Source organism: Fonticula alba, assembly GCF_000388065.1.
Source record: "Fonticula alba strain ATCC 38817 unplaced genomic scaffold supercont2.9, whole genome shotgun sequence".
NCBI lineage: Eukaryota > Rotosphaerida > Fonticulaceae > Fonticula > Fonticula alba.
Window position 1 is genome coordinate 788,779 of NW_009242979.1, and position 14,730 is coordinate 803,508.

At 67.6% G+C, this 14,730-nt stretch overlaps 6 protein-coding genes across 6 annotated transcripts in view; 3 read left to right on the forward strand and 3 right to left on the reverse strand.

The window, feature by feature from the left end:
• H696_05241 (hypothetical protein) overlaps positions 1-994 on the forward strand; it is a 1,358-nt gene extending 364 nt beyond the window's left edge. Inside the window, exons 2-4 of the mRNA XM_009499103.1 lie at positions 91-146; positions 306-484; positions 609-994. Coding sequence (XP_009497378.1) covers positions 108-146; positions 306-484; positions 609-813 — 423 coding nt within the window. The 5' untranslated portion in view covers positions 91-107 and the 3' untranslated portion in view covers positions 814-994. The remainder of the gene's footprint in view (positions 1-90; positions 147-305; positions 485-608) is intronic.
• Positions 995-1,026: 32 nt separating this feature from the next.
• Positions 1,027-4,750, reverse strand: H696_05242 (hypothetical protein). The gene is made up of 6 exons (XM_009499104.1): positions 4,602-4,750; positions 3,974-4,456; positions 3,631-3,830; positions 3,333-3,530; positions 1,484-3,206; positions 1,027-1,322 (listed from the first exon to the last, which is right to left on the reverse strand). Exons 1-6 carry the CDS (start codon positions 4,674-4,676, stop codon positions 1,092-1,094), a joined length of 2,910 nt encoding a protein of 969 aa, XP_009497379.1. The 5' UTR covers positions 4,677-4,750; the 3' UTR covers positions 1,027-1,091.
• Positions 4,751-5,171: 421 nt separating this feature from the next.
• H696_05243 (hypothetical protein) lies at positions 5,172-7,553 on the forward strand. The gene is made up of 6 exons (XM_009499105.1): positions 5,172-5,296; positions 5,397-5,596; positions 5,829-6,337; positions 6,431-6,689; positions 6,844-7,159; positions 7,390-7,553. Exons 1-6 carry the CDS (start codon positions 5,246-5,248, stop codon positions 7,498-7,500), a joined length of 1,446 nt encoding a protein of 481 aa, XP_009497380.1. The 5' UTR covers positions 5,172-5,245; the 3' UTR covers positions 7,501-7,553.
• A 306-nt stretch (positions 7,554-7,859) lies between these two features.
• On the forward strand, positions 7,860-10,072 carry H696_05244 (hypothetical protein; the record flags this gene model as incomplete). Its single annotated transcript, XM_009499106.1, has 1 exon — positions 7,860-10,072. One exon carries the CDS (start codon positions 7,860-7,862, stop codon positions 9,804-9,806), a length of 1,947 nt encoding a protein of 648 aa, XP_009497381.1. The 3' UTR covers positions 9,807-10,072.
• A 65-nt stretch (positions 10,073-10,137) lies between these two features.
• On the reverse strand, positions 10,138-11,336 carry H696_05245 (guanylate kinase). The gene is made up of 3 exons (XM_009499107.1): positions 11,253-11,336; positions 10,832-11,095; positions 10,138-10,626 (listed from the first exon to the last, which is right to left on the reverse strand). Coding segments are annotated over exons 1-3 (732 nt in total). The 5' UTR covers positions 11,254-11,336; the 3' UTR covers positions 10,138-10,159.
• Positions 11,337-12,813: 1,477 nt separating this feature from the next.
• H696_05246 (hypothetical protein) lies at positions 12,814-14,394 on the reverse strand (the record flags this gene model as incomplete). Its single annotated transcript, XM_009499108.1, has 1 exon — positions 12,814-14,394. One exon carries the CDS (start codon positions 14,392-14,394, stop codon positions 12,814-12,816), a length of 1,581 nt encoding a protein of 526 aa, XP_009497383.1.
• Between the last annotated feature and the right edge of the window lie 336 nt (positions 14,395-14,730).

The following is a 14,730-nucleotide window of genomic DNA, read 5'->3' on the forward strand; positions in this document are numbered from 1 at the left end:
CTCTCCCTCTCTCCCTCTCTCCCTCTCTCCCTCTCTCCCTCTCTCCCTCTCTCCCCTCCCCATTAGCTCCTGACACGCGTCCAACCGAAGCCCTCCCTTATTGCAAGATGTTCCAGCTGGACTTCCCCGATGCCGAGGCTCACAATGTCCGTCCCCCAATGTTCTGTCCTGATCTTTCGCCAACCCGGCTTGCTCTTTCACTCCTTCACCACCCTCCCCGCTCTCTTGCTCGCCTCCCATCTCACCGACTTCCTTCGCCATCTGCCATGCTATCCCCCTCCCCCTCTCCATCCGCATGCATACAGGAGTTCCTCCAGCTCAAGGCTCAGCTCACCAATGAGCGCCGCAAGGTCCAGAGCACCATGGGCATGCTGACTTCCCTGTCCCAGTCGTCCCAGCGTGACCAGCTGACCCTGAACCACCTGAAGGCCGTTGCCGAGGCCCAGGGCTCCGACACCCGCACCTTCCGTGTTGTTGGCCGCATGTGCGTTGACATGTTTGCCCTTTCCCCCTCCCTTCCTGTCAGAACCCGGCTCGCCATACTTACCCACATTTCATCTTGCTCCTCCCCTCCCCCCCCCCCCCCCCCCCCCGACACCCATACATAGGTACATCGAGACTGACATGCCCACCATGCAGAAGAGCCTGGAGGAGGCGATCGAGAAGTCCAAGCATGAGGTTGAGCGCCTCAAGGAGACCAAGGCCTCCCAGGAGCAGAGCGCCGTCGAGCTGGAGAAGCTCCTTCACCAGGCCATCGAAAAGTACAAGGTCGACGAGGGCGAGGACATGTCCGGAGCCACCAAGACCTTCTAAAGCCCATCTTTCCCCCTTGCTTCGTCTCTCCCCCCCCCCCCCCTTGTGATCTCCTTCCTCTCTTTGTGGCTCCCTTCATTCATGGGAGCTTCCCACTCGCCACACACGTACATGCCCACGCCTGTACATGCCGACAAACCACGACACCAAGAAATACACTGCCATATTTGGAAGATAGACACCCACACCCACGCCCACACCCACGCAGGCTGATGTCCACACACGTATGTATTTGCGAATGAGCCCTGTTTGCCGGCCAGCCGGCGCGCGCCAGAATCTCACACTAGCCGCAGCGCCTCCGGAGCCGGGGCCGATGCTCGAATGATCCCCGCGTATGGGACCCCCGGCTGGTCGAGGAGGTCTCGGAACCGCCGGTACAAGGTGTCGAGCACATGTCGGCCACGGGAGCTTAGGCTGGCCAGCGTGGCATCGGTCAGCAAATCCGGCAACTCTGCCAGGCCGGCCGACAGGGCGCTCGTGTCCACAGCACTCAGGTGCCGGATGGGGGACTGCCGTCGGAGAGCCAGACGCCCCAAGCCCAGGAGGAGTGGCGAGAAAGGAGCGGGGGGGGGGGGGGGGGGAAAGGTGGATGGCGGTTAGTTTGGGCTACGGGGCGCCAAGTGGCCCTGAGGGGAGCAAAAGAAAGAAGGAAGGAAAAGCGGGCCCATACCAGCTCCAGGCAACAGGAGAGCGCTTGGAAGACGGCTGGCCGAGCGCCAATCGACTGGAGGAATTGCCCAACATGGGCCAGGCCCTCAACGGCTTCCAGGCGCGGCCCGGCCAGGGCCCCGAGCAATAGCAGCAGGCATCGATCGAGGGGGCCAGTGCCGTCGGCCAGGCCGTCGACCGGGGCGCGATCCACCCCGGCAGCCAGCAGAGCCTGCTGGAGTTGCCCAGCCACCTCGGCAAGCAGGCGCTCCAGGGCCAGAGGACCGGGCTTGTGCTTGAGGGAGCCCAAGGCATGCCGGGCCCCGGTGGCCGGGGAGGCATCTGCACCCGGTGTAGTCAGCGACCCGTTGAGGACCAGGTCCAGGGCCTGCTGGCCGGGGTCGCCGTCGGGCGATGTGTCCACCTCGGCGGTCGATGCCGCCGCCGGCGCCAGCAGCAGAAGCAGCAGACGTGCGAGGAGCGACGTGTCCACAAGCGCCAGGCCGGTGCCTCGGTCGACCGGGGCCGGGCCAAGCAGAGCGTCCAGGCGCCCGGCCAGCGCGCGGGACTGCCCGGTTGGCGGATGATCCAGCCCCACATACCGGGCGAAGGGGCTGATCAGGTGCAGCACAAGGGCCAGGCGCAGGCGCGCCGGACCGAGGTCAGTGGCCCCGAGAGCCGGCCGGCCCAGCTGCAATGCCTCGGCCGTCGGGGCTAGGAAGCCCCGCGGCGCGAAGAGAGCTCGACTCAAAAGCGAGGCCAAGTCGGCCCGGGCCAATGATGCCTCGGCCCGAGGATCGGCCAGCCCCAGGCCCGAGGCCACCTCCAGGAAGGTGCTCAGACGCCGACGGAGGTCCTCGCCGGGGGGGGCCACCGCGCCGGCTTGGGTCAGCGTCCCGGGCCCGGGATCCAGGGCCATGGTCCGTAGGTCCACCGCCAGGAGGGCGGTTTCCCGTGCCACCAGCATCAGCAGCAGGTCGGCCACATCTCGCAGGCAGGGCGCCAGTCCGGCCGATAGGCTCTCCCCGGCCAGGGCGTCCGGGTCGGGGATTTCCGGATCCAACAGACGCAGGGCCGCCAGGAGGCCGTCCGTCAGGGGCCCTTGGGAGAAGGGGCCCGGCGGGCTGGAGCCTGGGACATCTTGCCCGGGCACCGGGGCCTCGACCTCCGGCGAGGCGCCCTCCAGGATGGCCGACACGCGCCAGGCCGCGTGCAGCGATCCAAAGGCCCGGGCGCAACTTTGGAACAGAACGCCCCGGGCGGCTGGCAGGTCGGCGTATGGCCGGGGCCCGGTGATCAAAGTCGACTCGGCATCCAGCCACAGGAGTCGGGCAGCGTGTTGCAATGTCTCGGACAGGGCTTGCACGCGGCGAGTGACCAGGCGTCGCAGACCGCGCGACGCGCCGCTCACCAGGGCCATGACCGCCACCGGGCCCGGGCCGAGCGTGGCCTCGCCGCCGGGGAGCAGGTCGCGCGAAATGGGGGCCAGCAGGCGCTCGGCCAGGGCCCGCTCGGCACGAAGGACCGACAAACTGACGGACAGGGTCTCGGCCAGACGCGAGGCCACGGCCATGATGCTGACCGGCAGGGCGGCCAACTTGGCCGGAGCATTGACGCTGGCCGCGGTCAGGCTTGCGATCAGATCGGTGGCAGCACCGCCGCGCGAGTCGCCCGGGGCCACATTGGCCAGGTAGCTGCGCGCGGCTGCCGCCCGCCGGGAGTGGCTAAGCTCCCGGATGGCCGAGCTGGAGAGCAACCGCCCAGCAAGGGGGAAAGGGCGAGGGAGAGAGAGAGAGAGAGAGAGTCAGTATCCGGCTTTCGGAGAGGGAGGAGGGCGAGGACGAGGGCCGGCAAGGTGTTGGACGGTCTACCTGAACAAGTCGCGCTTGTCGGCCATCTGGAGCAGAGCACGCGAGCAAATGGCCTCGAGCTCCTCGGCGTCGCCGGTTGGGGCCCAGAAGGGGGCATTCGAGGGGCCGAGCACCCGTCGTGAATAGCTCCGGACCCAGGACGACGCCGAGGCATTGGCGAGGTCGCACAGCTGAGCGGCCACCGTGACACCCTCGAGACTGTGCTCGCAGGGGCGGCGGGGCGCGACGGGGGGGGGGGGGGGGGTTAGTTGCATGGGGGGGGGGGGGGGGGAACCGGGAAGAAGCCATCGGGGCGCACCCAAGGCGCTGGAACTCCGAGAAGAGCAGTGCACGTGAGACTTGGCGGAGTTTTTGGGCTCGAAGAAAGGCCCGGAAGAAGTCCCCCGAGAGGCTGGATTTCAGGGTGGCCACCGTGCTGGGAGGGATGGAGCTGTCGAGCCCGGGCGAGCTGGTGGCCAGGCTCTCCAGTTGCAAGTAGGCGCCATTGAGGATGGCAGCCTGCGGAAGGTGGGGGTCAGTGGGGCAGGGGGCGAGCAAAAGCTGAAAGCGTGTGTGTGTGTGTGTGTGTGCGTCGGCGGGATCCTCATAATCCGTGTGTTGGGGCGATCGCCCATGGAACAGAGGCAGGACCGAGAACACACCTCACGGCTCAGATCTAGCTCCTGGTGAAGGGACTGGGCCAGCTGTGCCTTGCGCTTGAGGTCGGTCACCTCGCGGGCCAGTGCCACGAAGGACGAAGCCGAGTGCGGCTCGTTGATGCTCGGCGATCCGGGCTGCGGGGTGTCGGCCGCGACGCCGGCCAGCTCGGCCGCCTGGTCGACCGCGCGGGCCAACTTGCCAGCCGCATGCTGGGCCTTGACAAACACCAGGCAGGGGCAGCGGTCGCGCGCGCGTGCGCCCTCCGGCAGCGGGCCCCCGGGTCCCGGGGCGCCACAGGCACCGCAGCGAGACCCGGGCCCGGGAGAGTCCGTGGGGGAATCCGACACCGATGGCGGTCCAAGGAACAGGTGCAGGCCTCCGAGAGCGTCTTGTACCCGGTCAGCATGTGCCTGCATGCTAGCAGCCATCTGAACAAAGGGGTGTGTGGCTGCGTCCCCGGGCCCGGGAGCCGGTACGTCGGCCAGCTGCGGTAGGAGCAAGGCCAGTGGCCGACCGATCGGGAGCGAGAGGGGAGGGGGGGGGGGGGGGGGGGGCATAAGGAGAGAGCGGAAGAAGGGGCGCGAGAAGGGGGAGCCGGAAACAGAGAGCCGAACGGCCAATGAGACGCACCGCCTCGGTCATGGAGAGCGCTGCCGAGGAGACGTCGTGCGTCCTCTGTGGGACGCTGAGCCCAAAACGCGACATGGCGAGACAGGTATGTGTATGTGTGGGGCAGGGAAATGGGGCGGGGGAAGGCGGGAGGGGGAAACAGAAAGCCGCTGTGTGGGTTTCGGGGTGGCCGGATCGAGAGGGGGCGCAACAAAAAGCTTAACAATAAAGGGGGCGGGCACAGGCGCAAGGGCAGGGGGGGGGGGGGGATGATCGGATCACTGGGTGCGACACGGGCGGCGGGCGGGGGCTCCTGATCGCTCTCCGGCGGGCGGACTGCCCGATGGGGAGGGGGAGCATATGTTTCGCGGGGGCGCGGGCGTGACGCCGCCGGGCCGGGCTCCGGCCCGGTCGCCGCCGGGTGGCGTTTGACACCTGGAAGTGGTCGCCGCGGCCCGGCATGCGCCCGCGAACGATTGTGGAGGAAAGGGCGGCCACCTGCCGACGCATCGGTCCGTAACGACCTGTTGGCCCTGTTTTTGAATTAGCGCACCCGGAGGTGGCGGTGCCCGGGGAGGAAGCAAGCAATCTAGCCTCTCAGCCCCTTTCCCGAAATCCGCACCTACCGCCTTTCCCGTGGCCACTATTCTCTGCCCTGGAGCGCGATGACTGCCCCCCGGCCTCAGACGCCCGGGGCACTGACCATCGACCACAGCGTACGAACTGCCCCCAGTGCTCTCTCTCTCTCTGTCTCTTGCCCCCCGTGTGCGTCCCGGTTCTGACGCCTGCCGTACGTGCCGCCGGCACCTTGGGTAGCATGCTGGGCTGTCGATCACCCTGCAGCCGCGCGCGGTGTATGCCCTGCGCGAATGTCTCCTGATCCTAAGGCGCCTGGTTCGAGCGGCGGCAGCCTCGAGTGGCGAACCCGCTCGACGGGGCGATTCGAGTGCCCTGAGTGCTGCGTGTCTTGGCATCATCACCTCCATGACGCTCCTCGGGCGGATGCTGCCAACCGGGTGCGTGTGTGCGTGTGTGTGTGTGTGTATCTGTGTGTATCTGTGTACATCTGTGTATATCTGTGTGTGTCTGTGCGTGTCTGTGTGTGTCTGTGCGTGTCTGTGTGTGTCTGTGTGTGTCTGTGAAACAATTGTTCGAGGCTCCGCCCGAGCTTCGAGCCTCCGGGCTGTCTTCTTCTGTTCCTTCTTCCTTTCGCTGGATGGCTCGACTCATTCTTCTTTCACCACCCAGCCACATTGTTGTGGAGCACTTTGACTTTCGTGATGAGACGGCGGCCCCGGACACCCGCTGCTCAATGGGCTCCAGGCCAGCCAGCGATCCTCCCTGCGGTGGGGCGGACGTGTCGTTCCCCGTATTCCCGCTGGAGTTTGCCGCCCTGCTCGAGGCCGGAGGCGGCTTGGCTCGATATGTTGGCCAGACGCCGGTCGGCGCTGCGGCCGCTGCGGGTCCTCGCCCGCGCACTTCCTTCCCCCAGTCTCCGCTGCTGAGTGACTTCCCCTTGGCCTCACCGCCAAAGCCCGACCCCCGGCTGGACCCGCTGTCGCGCGCGGCACACACGGTGCAACATGCCCTGACCGAGCGCTGTCGCGAGCTCTTTCACAAGTACTATGCCTCGGGGCAGGCACTCGCACACGCATGCCACCTCGGGCCCAGCCATGAGGGATGTCCCCCCGGCGGAGGTGGCCCGCCGGTGGTCTTCTCCTGCTGGCTGAACACCCTCGGCGAGCTGGCCATTTGGTGTACGTCATGCCTGCTGTGCCGAACCCCTACATCGATGGCCATTAACATGTGCACTGTTCGCGCGTGCGCGCGCGCGCGCGCGCATCATCCAGGCGGATCGTTTGGCATCGGAGCTGATGTGCACTTGCAGAGCCTACATCGGCCCCCTGCACAGGTGCTTCATCGGCTGGATGTCAGCTGCTCGCGTGGGGCGCGCAGTCACATCGCGGCGGCCCTCAAACCCGGGCCCGCGGCTTTCGGCCTGCTTGTGGCACGTCCGCCGGGGAAAGTCCACCTGCCCCTGCTCCTGTGCCAGGCGTCCGACCTGCCTCTCCTGCGGGCGTCTGGGCACACCTTTTTCGTGATTGGCTGGTGTGTTTGCTGATACTGGCGCATACGCACACGCATGGGCATCTGCTCGCGCACATGCCCTTGCATACACAAATGCCCCCTCCCCTCGCCCCCTCCCTGGCGTGCCCCTACCCGGGCCATTCCCTAACCCCTCGCATCATACCTGCCGACTCAGCTGGATTACGTGGACGGTGAATGCCCCCGACGCGCATCCTCGCCGGGTTTTGTTGGCTGCTGCCCATCTGCTGGCCCAGCATGCCGTTGTCCCGCTCGACGAGAAGGGACACCCGGTAGCCGTGGTCGGCAGCCTCGCGCGCCCGACCGAGTCGCCCCTGTTCATGGACCAGGCAGCTAGTCGGCTGGCCACCCGGCGCTTTGTGCTGGCCGAGGTTTTGCCCCCGGGTATGAACACCGGTGGGGCCTTTCACATTCCACTTGAAGCCGGGTCCGGGGCCGCGGCAATCCGCCTCTGGAGGGCCGCCACCACGGCGGTGCGTGTGGGCACCTTTTTAATTTGTCACCCTTTTTCCCCCGCAGCACCTACCACCATCGCTGGGAGTGCCTAACCTCAGCCTCGTTGCCCTTCCTCTCCCTCTCTCGGCCCTTGCCTCACTTTTTGACCCGCGCCGGATATGTCCCACGTCTCGCGGTGTCTCACGGCCTGCGGGCCTCCCGCCGGCCGTCGCACCCGATCGCCGGGGGGAAAAAAAACGCAACGCAGGCCGGGTCGCCTCTGCCGAGCGAAGGGGGCCCAGATCCCAACGCATGTGTCGCTTACCCCCTCCCTCTGGTGAACACCAGCTCCTCGGTTCGCAGCCGGGCTGGGCGCTGAGTGGCGATCGTGGGCGCGGGGCGCCGGGCGCGCGATGCGGAGGGACTCTGGGGGGGGGGGGGGGGGGGCAACGGAGTCCGAGATTGACCCGTTTCCGGCGTGAGGCGGGACCTGCTTCCACGTCCCCCCTGCGAGGCACACCCGCGCGGAACCGGGTGACAAGGGGGGTGGCTACCGTTCATGTTGGACCGGGGCCCACTTGCCCGAGCATCGGGCAGATCCGCATCCTCACCTCTCGCAAGGTCCTCTTCCGTCCCTGCTTTCCCTCCCTCCTCCGCCCCCCCCCCTCCCTCCCCCTGCCCTCTCTCCTCAGCCCCACGCTCGTGTCCGCGGCACACCTCGGTGCCGGCTCCGACAGGATGATCACCCAGACAGCTCGCTCGGCGGGGCGCCTACGCCGGCATTTGCCCGTCCGAGCGAGCGTCAGCCACCCGACGGACTCGACTGACATGCGGTCTTCCGCGGCTTCGCACACTGCCGGGCGCCGGCGCATACTGCCGACCAAGACCAGCCGACCGGCCGAGGCGCCAGACGCCCCGGCGCCGTCGCCCCCGGTGGCCGACGGATTTCAGCCGATCGTGCTCCTGCCCCGTGAAATGGATGATCTCCTGTCTCTGGCCCGGCATAGGGAGCCCATCCTGCCCCTGTGGTTTATTTCCCTCTACTCAAACATCCCATTGGACATTGTGTCACGCGCGGTGGCCAGTGCGGTTCCCTGGCGCCAGCGTGAGGCCCTGTCGACATTGCACATTGTCGAGAGCCACATTCCCGATGCTAAGCCCCGGGAAACCACCCGGGCGCGGCGTCCGGTGCCGCACTTTCCGGCGATCGCGACGGCCGGCGTCGAGCGCTCGGAGGCCAGTCCATACGCCACGCTGGAGGCATTCCTGCAGTCGGCGGCCCCCCCGGGCCAATATCCGACTCTGTCTCAGGGGCAATGGGGTTCGGAGCTCATGCGGCCGACTGTCCGGGTCCTGGCCCAGCAGAAGCTCCTCCCCTTAACATGCTCCGATATCACTCGGCTGACCGGGGCCTCCTCTTCGCTGGTCCAGAAAATCTCCCAATCGCTCAAGAAGCATGGGGACCCTGGGAATGTCGCCGAGAAGGCCGCCGCTGCCCCCACCAGCAGCGGCAGCGGCAGCAGCAGCCGCAGCAGCAAGCCCTTCTCGCTTGAAACTAAGACTTCCACGATCCGCAAAAAAATGGCCACCCTACTCGAGCTGCTGGCCCGAGGCACGCCGCCAGCCAATGCCCCGGCTCCGGCTATTCCCGGCACCCCGAATGTCTATTCGGCGGGCCAGCTGTGTGACCTGCTCCGGGTGTCCGCCCGCTCACTTGAATCCAACCTCCTGCGCATTGCCCCCTTTTACCCGCTGGAGCCGGCGAGCAAGACATGGCCCCGATGGCAGGCCTTTGTGGCGGACATGCTTCGGCGACGGCCGCGGAATCTCGCCTACCCGGAGTCGGCCTCGAGCACGGCCTCGAGCTCGGTCTCGGACCCAGCCGATGATGCCAGCCCTGACGGGCCACTGGCTCGGTGGCGTGTCCCGCCGCCGGGCCTGGCGCCGGCCGTCGAGGGGGATCCGGCCGCTCGATCCCCCGAAGACATGACCCTGAATGAGTTGGCCACATATGCTGGCATCAGCGTGACCGCTGTGCGGAGCATCCTCCAGCAGTGGGCCCCCTGGCATCGGGCTCTGCTGGAGGATGTCATCCGCCGGGATTCGAGAATCCGCCGGACTCGCTCGGTGGCCGAGGTCCTCTTCTCGGTGGACGCGGTGGGCGAGGGGGAGGACGGCGGGGGGACTTCCCTCTTCGCTGGGACTGGATTTCAAGGTGGCTCGGGGCTCGGGGGCGGCGAGCGCCTGTCCTCCGGGACGCCGAACCTCCAGCGACAGCTGGACCGGGTGCTCGCCATGCAACAGCAACATGGCCGCCTGCATTTTCCCACATCGTCGCACTTGGTAGCCCGGATTTTGGTCTTGGCACAGTGGCGCCCCCCGTCGCCGATCCCGCCGCTTGTTCTTCTTTTGACACGCGACCAGCCCACCGACCCGGCGGGCTCTCGAGCCCTAGCCCACAGCCCTTCTCACCAGGTGACCTCGCGACCAGGCGACGCCGATGGCACCCAGCTGATGGAGCAAGATATCCAGCGCCTCCACTGGGAGCTACAGGGTGCCGATGAGCAGACCGGCCTCTCGGTGGAGGCCATTGGCCGGCTGGCTGGCCTGGCACCCGAAGTGGTGACCGACGTGTTGCTGGGCAGCGCACCGCAGGAGGCTGCCGCTCGCGGTCTCGTCCGCTAGAAGCACGCATGGGGTCGGGTGGTGCGGCGCCGTGCGCGCGACACGCGCCCCCTCCCGCTGTTGCCCACGTCTGCCGCCCTCTCCCTCCCCCGTCGACCCCCGACCATGTACTTGAGAATGAAATAACTACCCCAAAGGCCAGGAGCCATTGGTCCCTGGAGGAAGGTGGACAAAGAATGCCCCCGGCCAGCATGTGTGCCAATGAAAGCACAGGCGGCTTTTGGGCATCGAGAAATATGCACATATAAACCCCCTCACTATGAGGAGCAGACGTGTGTCCCATCGCATACACGCAGGGATTCTATTAAAAAAGGGAGGGAGGAGCGGGGGGGGGGGGATGTGCACCACCTTGCTTACTGCTGCTGGAGCTCGGAGGCCAAGACGGTGACAAGCTTCTGGAAGGCGACCTCCAGGTCGTCGTTGACGACGATGTGCTTGAAGAGGTCGGATCCGCAGGCGAACTCCAGCTCGGTGTTGGCGGCCTGCAGGCGAGCAGCCAGCTGATCCGAGGTCTCGGTCCCGCGGCCGGTCAGGCGGGAATGGAGCTCCGCGTAGGAGGGGGGGGAGATGAAGATGAAAACCGCGTTCATGTCGGTCTTCGAGACGCTGATGGCGCCCTGGATGTCGATCTCCAGGATGCAGGACTTGCCGGCGGAGATGACATTGCGCACGGACTCGAAGGAGGTGCCGTAACGGTTGCCGGAGAAGGTGGCGGTCTCGATGAACTTCCCCTCGGCCAGGTCCTGGGCAAAGGCATCGACGTTCGTGAAGTGGTAGTCACGGCCGTTCTCCTCGCCGGGCCGGGGGCCGCGAGTGGTGTCTGAAAGGCAGGCGGCGACACGCGGGGGAGCCGGGGGACAGAAGAGAGAGAGGGAGAGAGGGAGAGAGAGGGAGAGAGAGAGAGGGGGGGGAAGGCCAGGAGGGATGGAAAGAAGGGCAAGGTGTGTCAGCAGGGGGGACAGGCGGACAGGCGCAGACGGGCTATTGGGCGGCCTGCATGGGGGGAGAGGAGTGAGGAAACGCACGAGAAATGCTGAAGCCGAAGACGGACGGGAACTCGGCAAAGAGCTTCTTCAGCAGGGTCCCCTTGCCCACGCCAGAGGGGCCGCAAATGACCACCGGCCGGGAGCAGGTTGAGGCATTCAGGAGGGCCGCCGCATCGCCGGTGATCTCCGGGGTAGGGGTGGCCATCGGAACCGGGGGAGATGCCTCGGCGAGCTTGGAGGCAACAGTGGCAGGAGAGTGAGGGGTATCAATGGCGGGCTGAGCGCACACAGAGGAGGTGGTCACTGTGTGGGCATATTCACGCGACGGGAGGGGAGAGGGACAGGCGCGTCAGTGAGAGGGGGAAAAAAAAGCCCGGCAGCACCAGGGGAAAGGCGCGCGCGTGTGCGCGTGGCAAGTGGGGGGGGGCTCGGGATCGGGGCGGGGGGATATGGGGCGGACTTTTGGTGGAGAAGAGCCGAGAGGTGGCGGCGGGCACGGCAAGTGCGATGGGCAAGCGGGGTGGGGGGAGGTGGGGACCCGTCCCTGGGGAGCAAGAGGGAGCTGTGTTAAGAAGGTGTCACAAAAAACGAGGGGAAGGACAAGGAGGAGGCGCCCCACAGCGGGCACCATAGGAGGGAGCGGAGCGGGCCAGCGCCCGGAAAAGGGGCGGGCGCGCAAGGTGCCGGGCAATCGTGCTCATCTAGCGAGAGAGTAAGAGCAGGAGGGGGGGAGGGGGGAGGGGAGGAGTACAATCGAAATAAGTCCGATCCGGTGCCGAGAACTTTGGATGAGTGAAGAGGGAGCTCCTCTTGTTGGCCCCCGTACCCCCCCCCCCCCCCCCCGAGCACCAGCCATCAGGCCCGGCAGGCCAACCTCCACGCCCCATGGAGACCTCCGGGGGCCAAGGGTCCGGGCTGAACCGGGCGACCGGCCCCCCTCCCCCGGGCGACTGGACTCGCCCACGGGGGTGCTCCCGCGTGCTCAACCGCATGCCAGCCAAGATCTCTGAATGCCATGCCCCCCCCCCCCCTGCCCGCGCACTTCGGTGATTACATGGGACAGATTGCAATCGGGCCAGAGCCACCGCCGCGCGGCCGACGGCTGCCCGGGGATAGGGGGGGGGGGGACCTGAGAGAAAAGCCAGGCCCCGCATGGTCCCCGGCGCCCAAACCGCCCAGTCAGCGCGAGGGACCGACCGCGCGCCGTGAGACCGGTGACCTGGCATGGCCGTCACTTCTTGGGGCGGACATTGTCGGTGACCCAGCCAGAAACTCCGCATCGGTCCTGGAAGCGGGGCGAGAGGGAGGAGAGGAGCCAGGCACGCCTGGACTCGGGGCCGGCCCGCCGGGCCAGTAGTTAAATGCACATGGTGCCTCCCCGCCGGCCGCGCGCGCCTCCAGGGAACAGACCCACGCCGTCTCCCGCGGACATGGGCACGCCCCCCGCCCCCCGCACGGGCACCCCCTCGCCCCGCGTCCCGCCCCGCATCCCGCCCCGCCCGGAGTCCCCAGGAAGGGCGGCAAAAACGCCCGGCGGCCATGCCAGTCGGCGAAGACTCCCAACGAATGTATTGTGGATCTGGATGTTCGGATTGTGGGGTGCTCGGCCGGAGGTCACGAGGAGGGCGGCCGATCGTCGTCCAGAGACATTCTCCGAGCGACGGCGTGCCTTGCGCGGCGTACACACACATGCACATATGGGCACACATGAACCGCCGGTGACCCGGGAGAGGCGGGACAAGCCCAGCCCAGCCCGGCCCGGCCCAGCCCGGCCCGGCCCGGCCCATCCTTTGTCCTTCCTGTCTCTGGGAGGTGTGCTGGCTTTGTGCTCGCACTCCGGATGGGGACCTCTGTGTGCCACGGGCCGCCCGCGATCCGGGCAGTGTATGGTGCTCGTATGTCCGCGTTCCTGCCGCGCCTCTGGGCCTCTGGGCCCTCGCCACTCGTCCTGCCTGCCCCTCCCCCGTTCGGACATCGGCGGCCACACACACACACACACATGCACACAGCGGGCAGGCGTATCAATAGTTGGTGGTCCGGGTCCGGTGGGTGGAGATGTCGGCCATGGCCGCGGCGTCGCGCTTGGCCCACTCCCACAGCAGGTAATCGATCTGCAGGGCCGTCACTGTCGGGGCAGACCGCCGGCCATGCTGGGCCGCCTGGGCCAAGGTCTGCTGCATCTCGGCTCGCAGCCGGTCGACCGCCACCACACTGGCAGCCCGAATCTCGATCTCGGCCGAGGACCCGGCATCCAGATAGGCATCGCGACCGAAGGCAGCCCCACGGCCGTAGGCCGCCCCGTAGCCAGAGGCCGAGGAGGCCGAGCCGGCGGCCCCGCCAGCGGACGAGGGGCCGGCCTGCGCACTCCGCCGCAAGCGCGCCTCCAGCGGCGGGGCGACAATTTGCAGCATGCCAATATGCCGCAGGGCCTGCGGCACGCGGTTATCAGCGAACATGGTCAGCTTTTGGATGGAGGCCGGGACGAAGGCGGCCGGGCCGCGGCCACTTACCGCGGCCCAGGTGTCTGCCACCAGGATTTGCGCGCGCTTCAACAGCGGCACCTGGAAGGAAGGCCCCTGGCCGTGCTCGCCATCGAAGTAGGTCTCGCCGGGGGCCGGGCTGACGTGGTCCAGCCAGTCGACCGCATCCGATCCGCTGGGGGCCGGCGCGTAGATGGCCACATCGCCGGCGAAGCAGGCCGCCGGCAGGCCCGCCTGGAGGGCCCGGAGCAGGGCCTGCGCACAGGGCGGCCCGCTCCGGCCCGGGAGAGTGCCACACGCGCACAGCTGCATGCCTCCGGGTCCCGACACCTTGAGCGAGCCACACCGAGCGAAGCGGTCGACGAATTCCGCGTACGAGGTCAGCCCATGCTCGGCCAAGCCGCGGCCGGCCGCCCGAAGCAGGGCCACCCGCTCGGCCAGCAGGGGAATGCCCGGGGCGCCGGCCTCCCCGAGGAAGACCGCCTCCAGCAGGCGATCGTCTGCCGCCAGCCAGAAGGCCGGTCGTGCGACTGGCACCCCGGCCGCGGCCGCGCGCAACACCGCCGCACACAACCCGGCATAGCCCTCCTGTCGGCGACCGGCCCAGGTGACACCGAAGACGCCGCCATGCGCGGCGCCCGCCTGCCGAGCGGCCTCCACATCCTCCGGATCGGGCCAGGTGCCAAAGTTCAGCAGGTCAATGAGAAAGACAAAGTCCAGCATCTCGCGGTCGGCCAGGTCCTGCTCGGCCGGGGGGAGGGTGCTCCAGTCGTCGGTGCCGGGGGGGCTGGCGGGCTTGGCCCCCTCGGGGGTGGGGCCGGCGGCCGCCTGCCGCAGAGCCTCCAGCGCCTGATCCGCGAAGCCGGGCGCCGCCGGGTTCAGATACGCCCCGGCCCAGCGAACCAACGCCCCGGCCCGAGGATGGCTGTGGTACCGCTGCCAGGCGGCGGCTGCCTGGTTCACGTCAAAGGCCCTGAGGGCCGCCGCTGCGGCGTCCGGATCCGCCGCAGCTGGAGACGGCTGATACTCGCCGGCCGGCGCCCCGGTGGCCAGGCGCAGCAGTTGGTCCGCCGCTTGGCGGATCTCCCGAATGTCATCGGTTGCCCGGGCTGCACGGGCCATGGTGGCGACGCGCGTGCATGCCCGCAGGACGTCCTGGCTGGAGAAGGCTTTCATGGTCGGGGGGGGCTGGGGACAATCCGGCAGAAGAGGCAGAAAAAAGGCAAATCCCGATGCAAGAGGAGAGGCAAGGGGGTGTGGTGAAGGGAAGACGATGGGCAAATGCCTCGATGGTGGAAGGAGCCACCTTGGCTCGAGGGCGGCTCGCCTTTTCTCATTGTTCCCTGGTGAAAGTCTGCGTGCATGTGTGTGTGTGTGTGTGTGTGTGTGTGTGTGTGTGTGTGTGTGTGTGTGTGTGTGTGTGTGTGTGTGTGTGTGTGTGTGTGTGTGTGTGTGTGT

Excerpts from the sequence above, each read along its gene's own strand:
- H696_05242 (XM_009499104.1), bottom strand. The coding sequence starts at position 4,676 with ATGTCGCGTTTTGGGCTCAGCGTCCCACAGAGGACGCACGACGTCTCC. Across the intron at positions 3,831-3,973 it reads AGCTAGATCTGAGCCGTGAG|GCTGCCATCCTCAATGGCGC; the intron begins GTGTGTTCTCGG and ends CACCTTCCGCAG. Across the intron at positions 3,531-3,630 it reads TCGGAGTTCCAGCGCCTTGG|TCTCGAGGGTGTCACGGTGG; the intron begins GTGCGCCCCGAT and ends CTGCGAGCACAG.
- H696_05243 (XM_009499105.1), top strand. The coding sequence starts at position 5,246 with ATGACTGCCCCCCGGCCTCAGACGCCCGGGGCACTGACCATCGACCAC. Across the intron at positions 6,338-6,430 it reads CGGCGAGCTGGCCATTTGGT|GCGGATCGTTTGGCATCGGA; the intron begins GTACGTCATGCC and ends CGCATCATCCAG. Across the intron at positions 6,690-6,843 it reads ACCTTTTTCGTGATTGGCTG|CTGGATTACGTGGACGGTGA; the intron begins GTGTGTTTGCTG and ends CTGCCGACTCAG.
- H696_05245 (XM_009499107.1), bottom strand. Across the intron at positions 10,627-10,831 it reads CTTCGGCTTCAGCATTTCTC|ACACCACTCGCGGCCCCCGG; the intron begins GTGCGTTTCCTC and ends CCTGCCTTTCAG.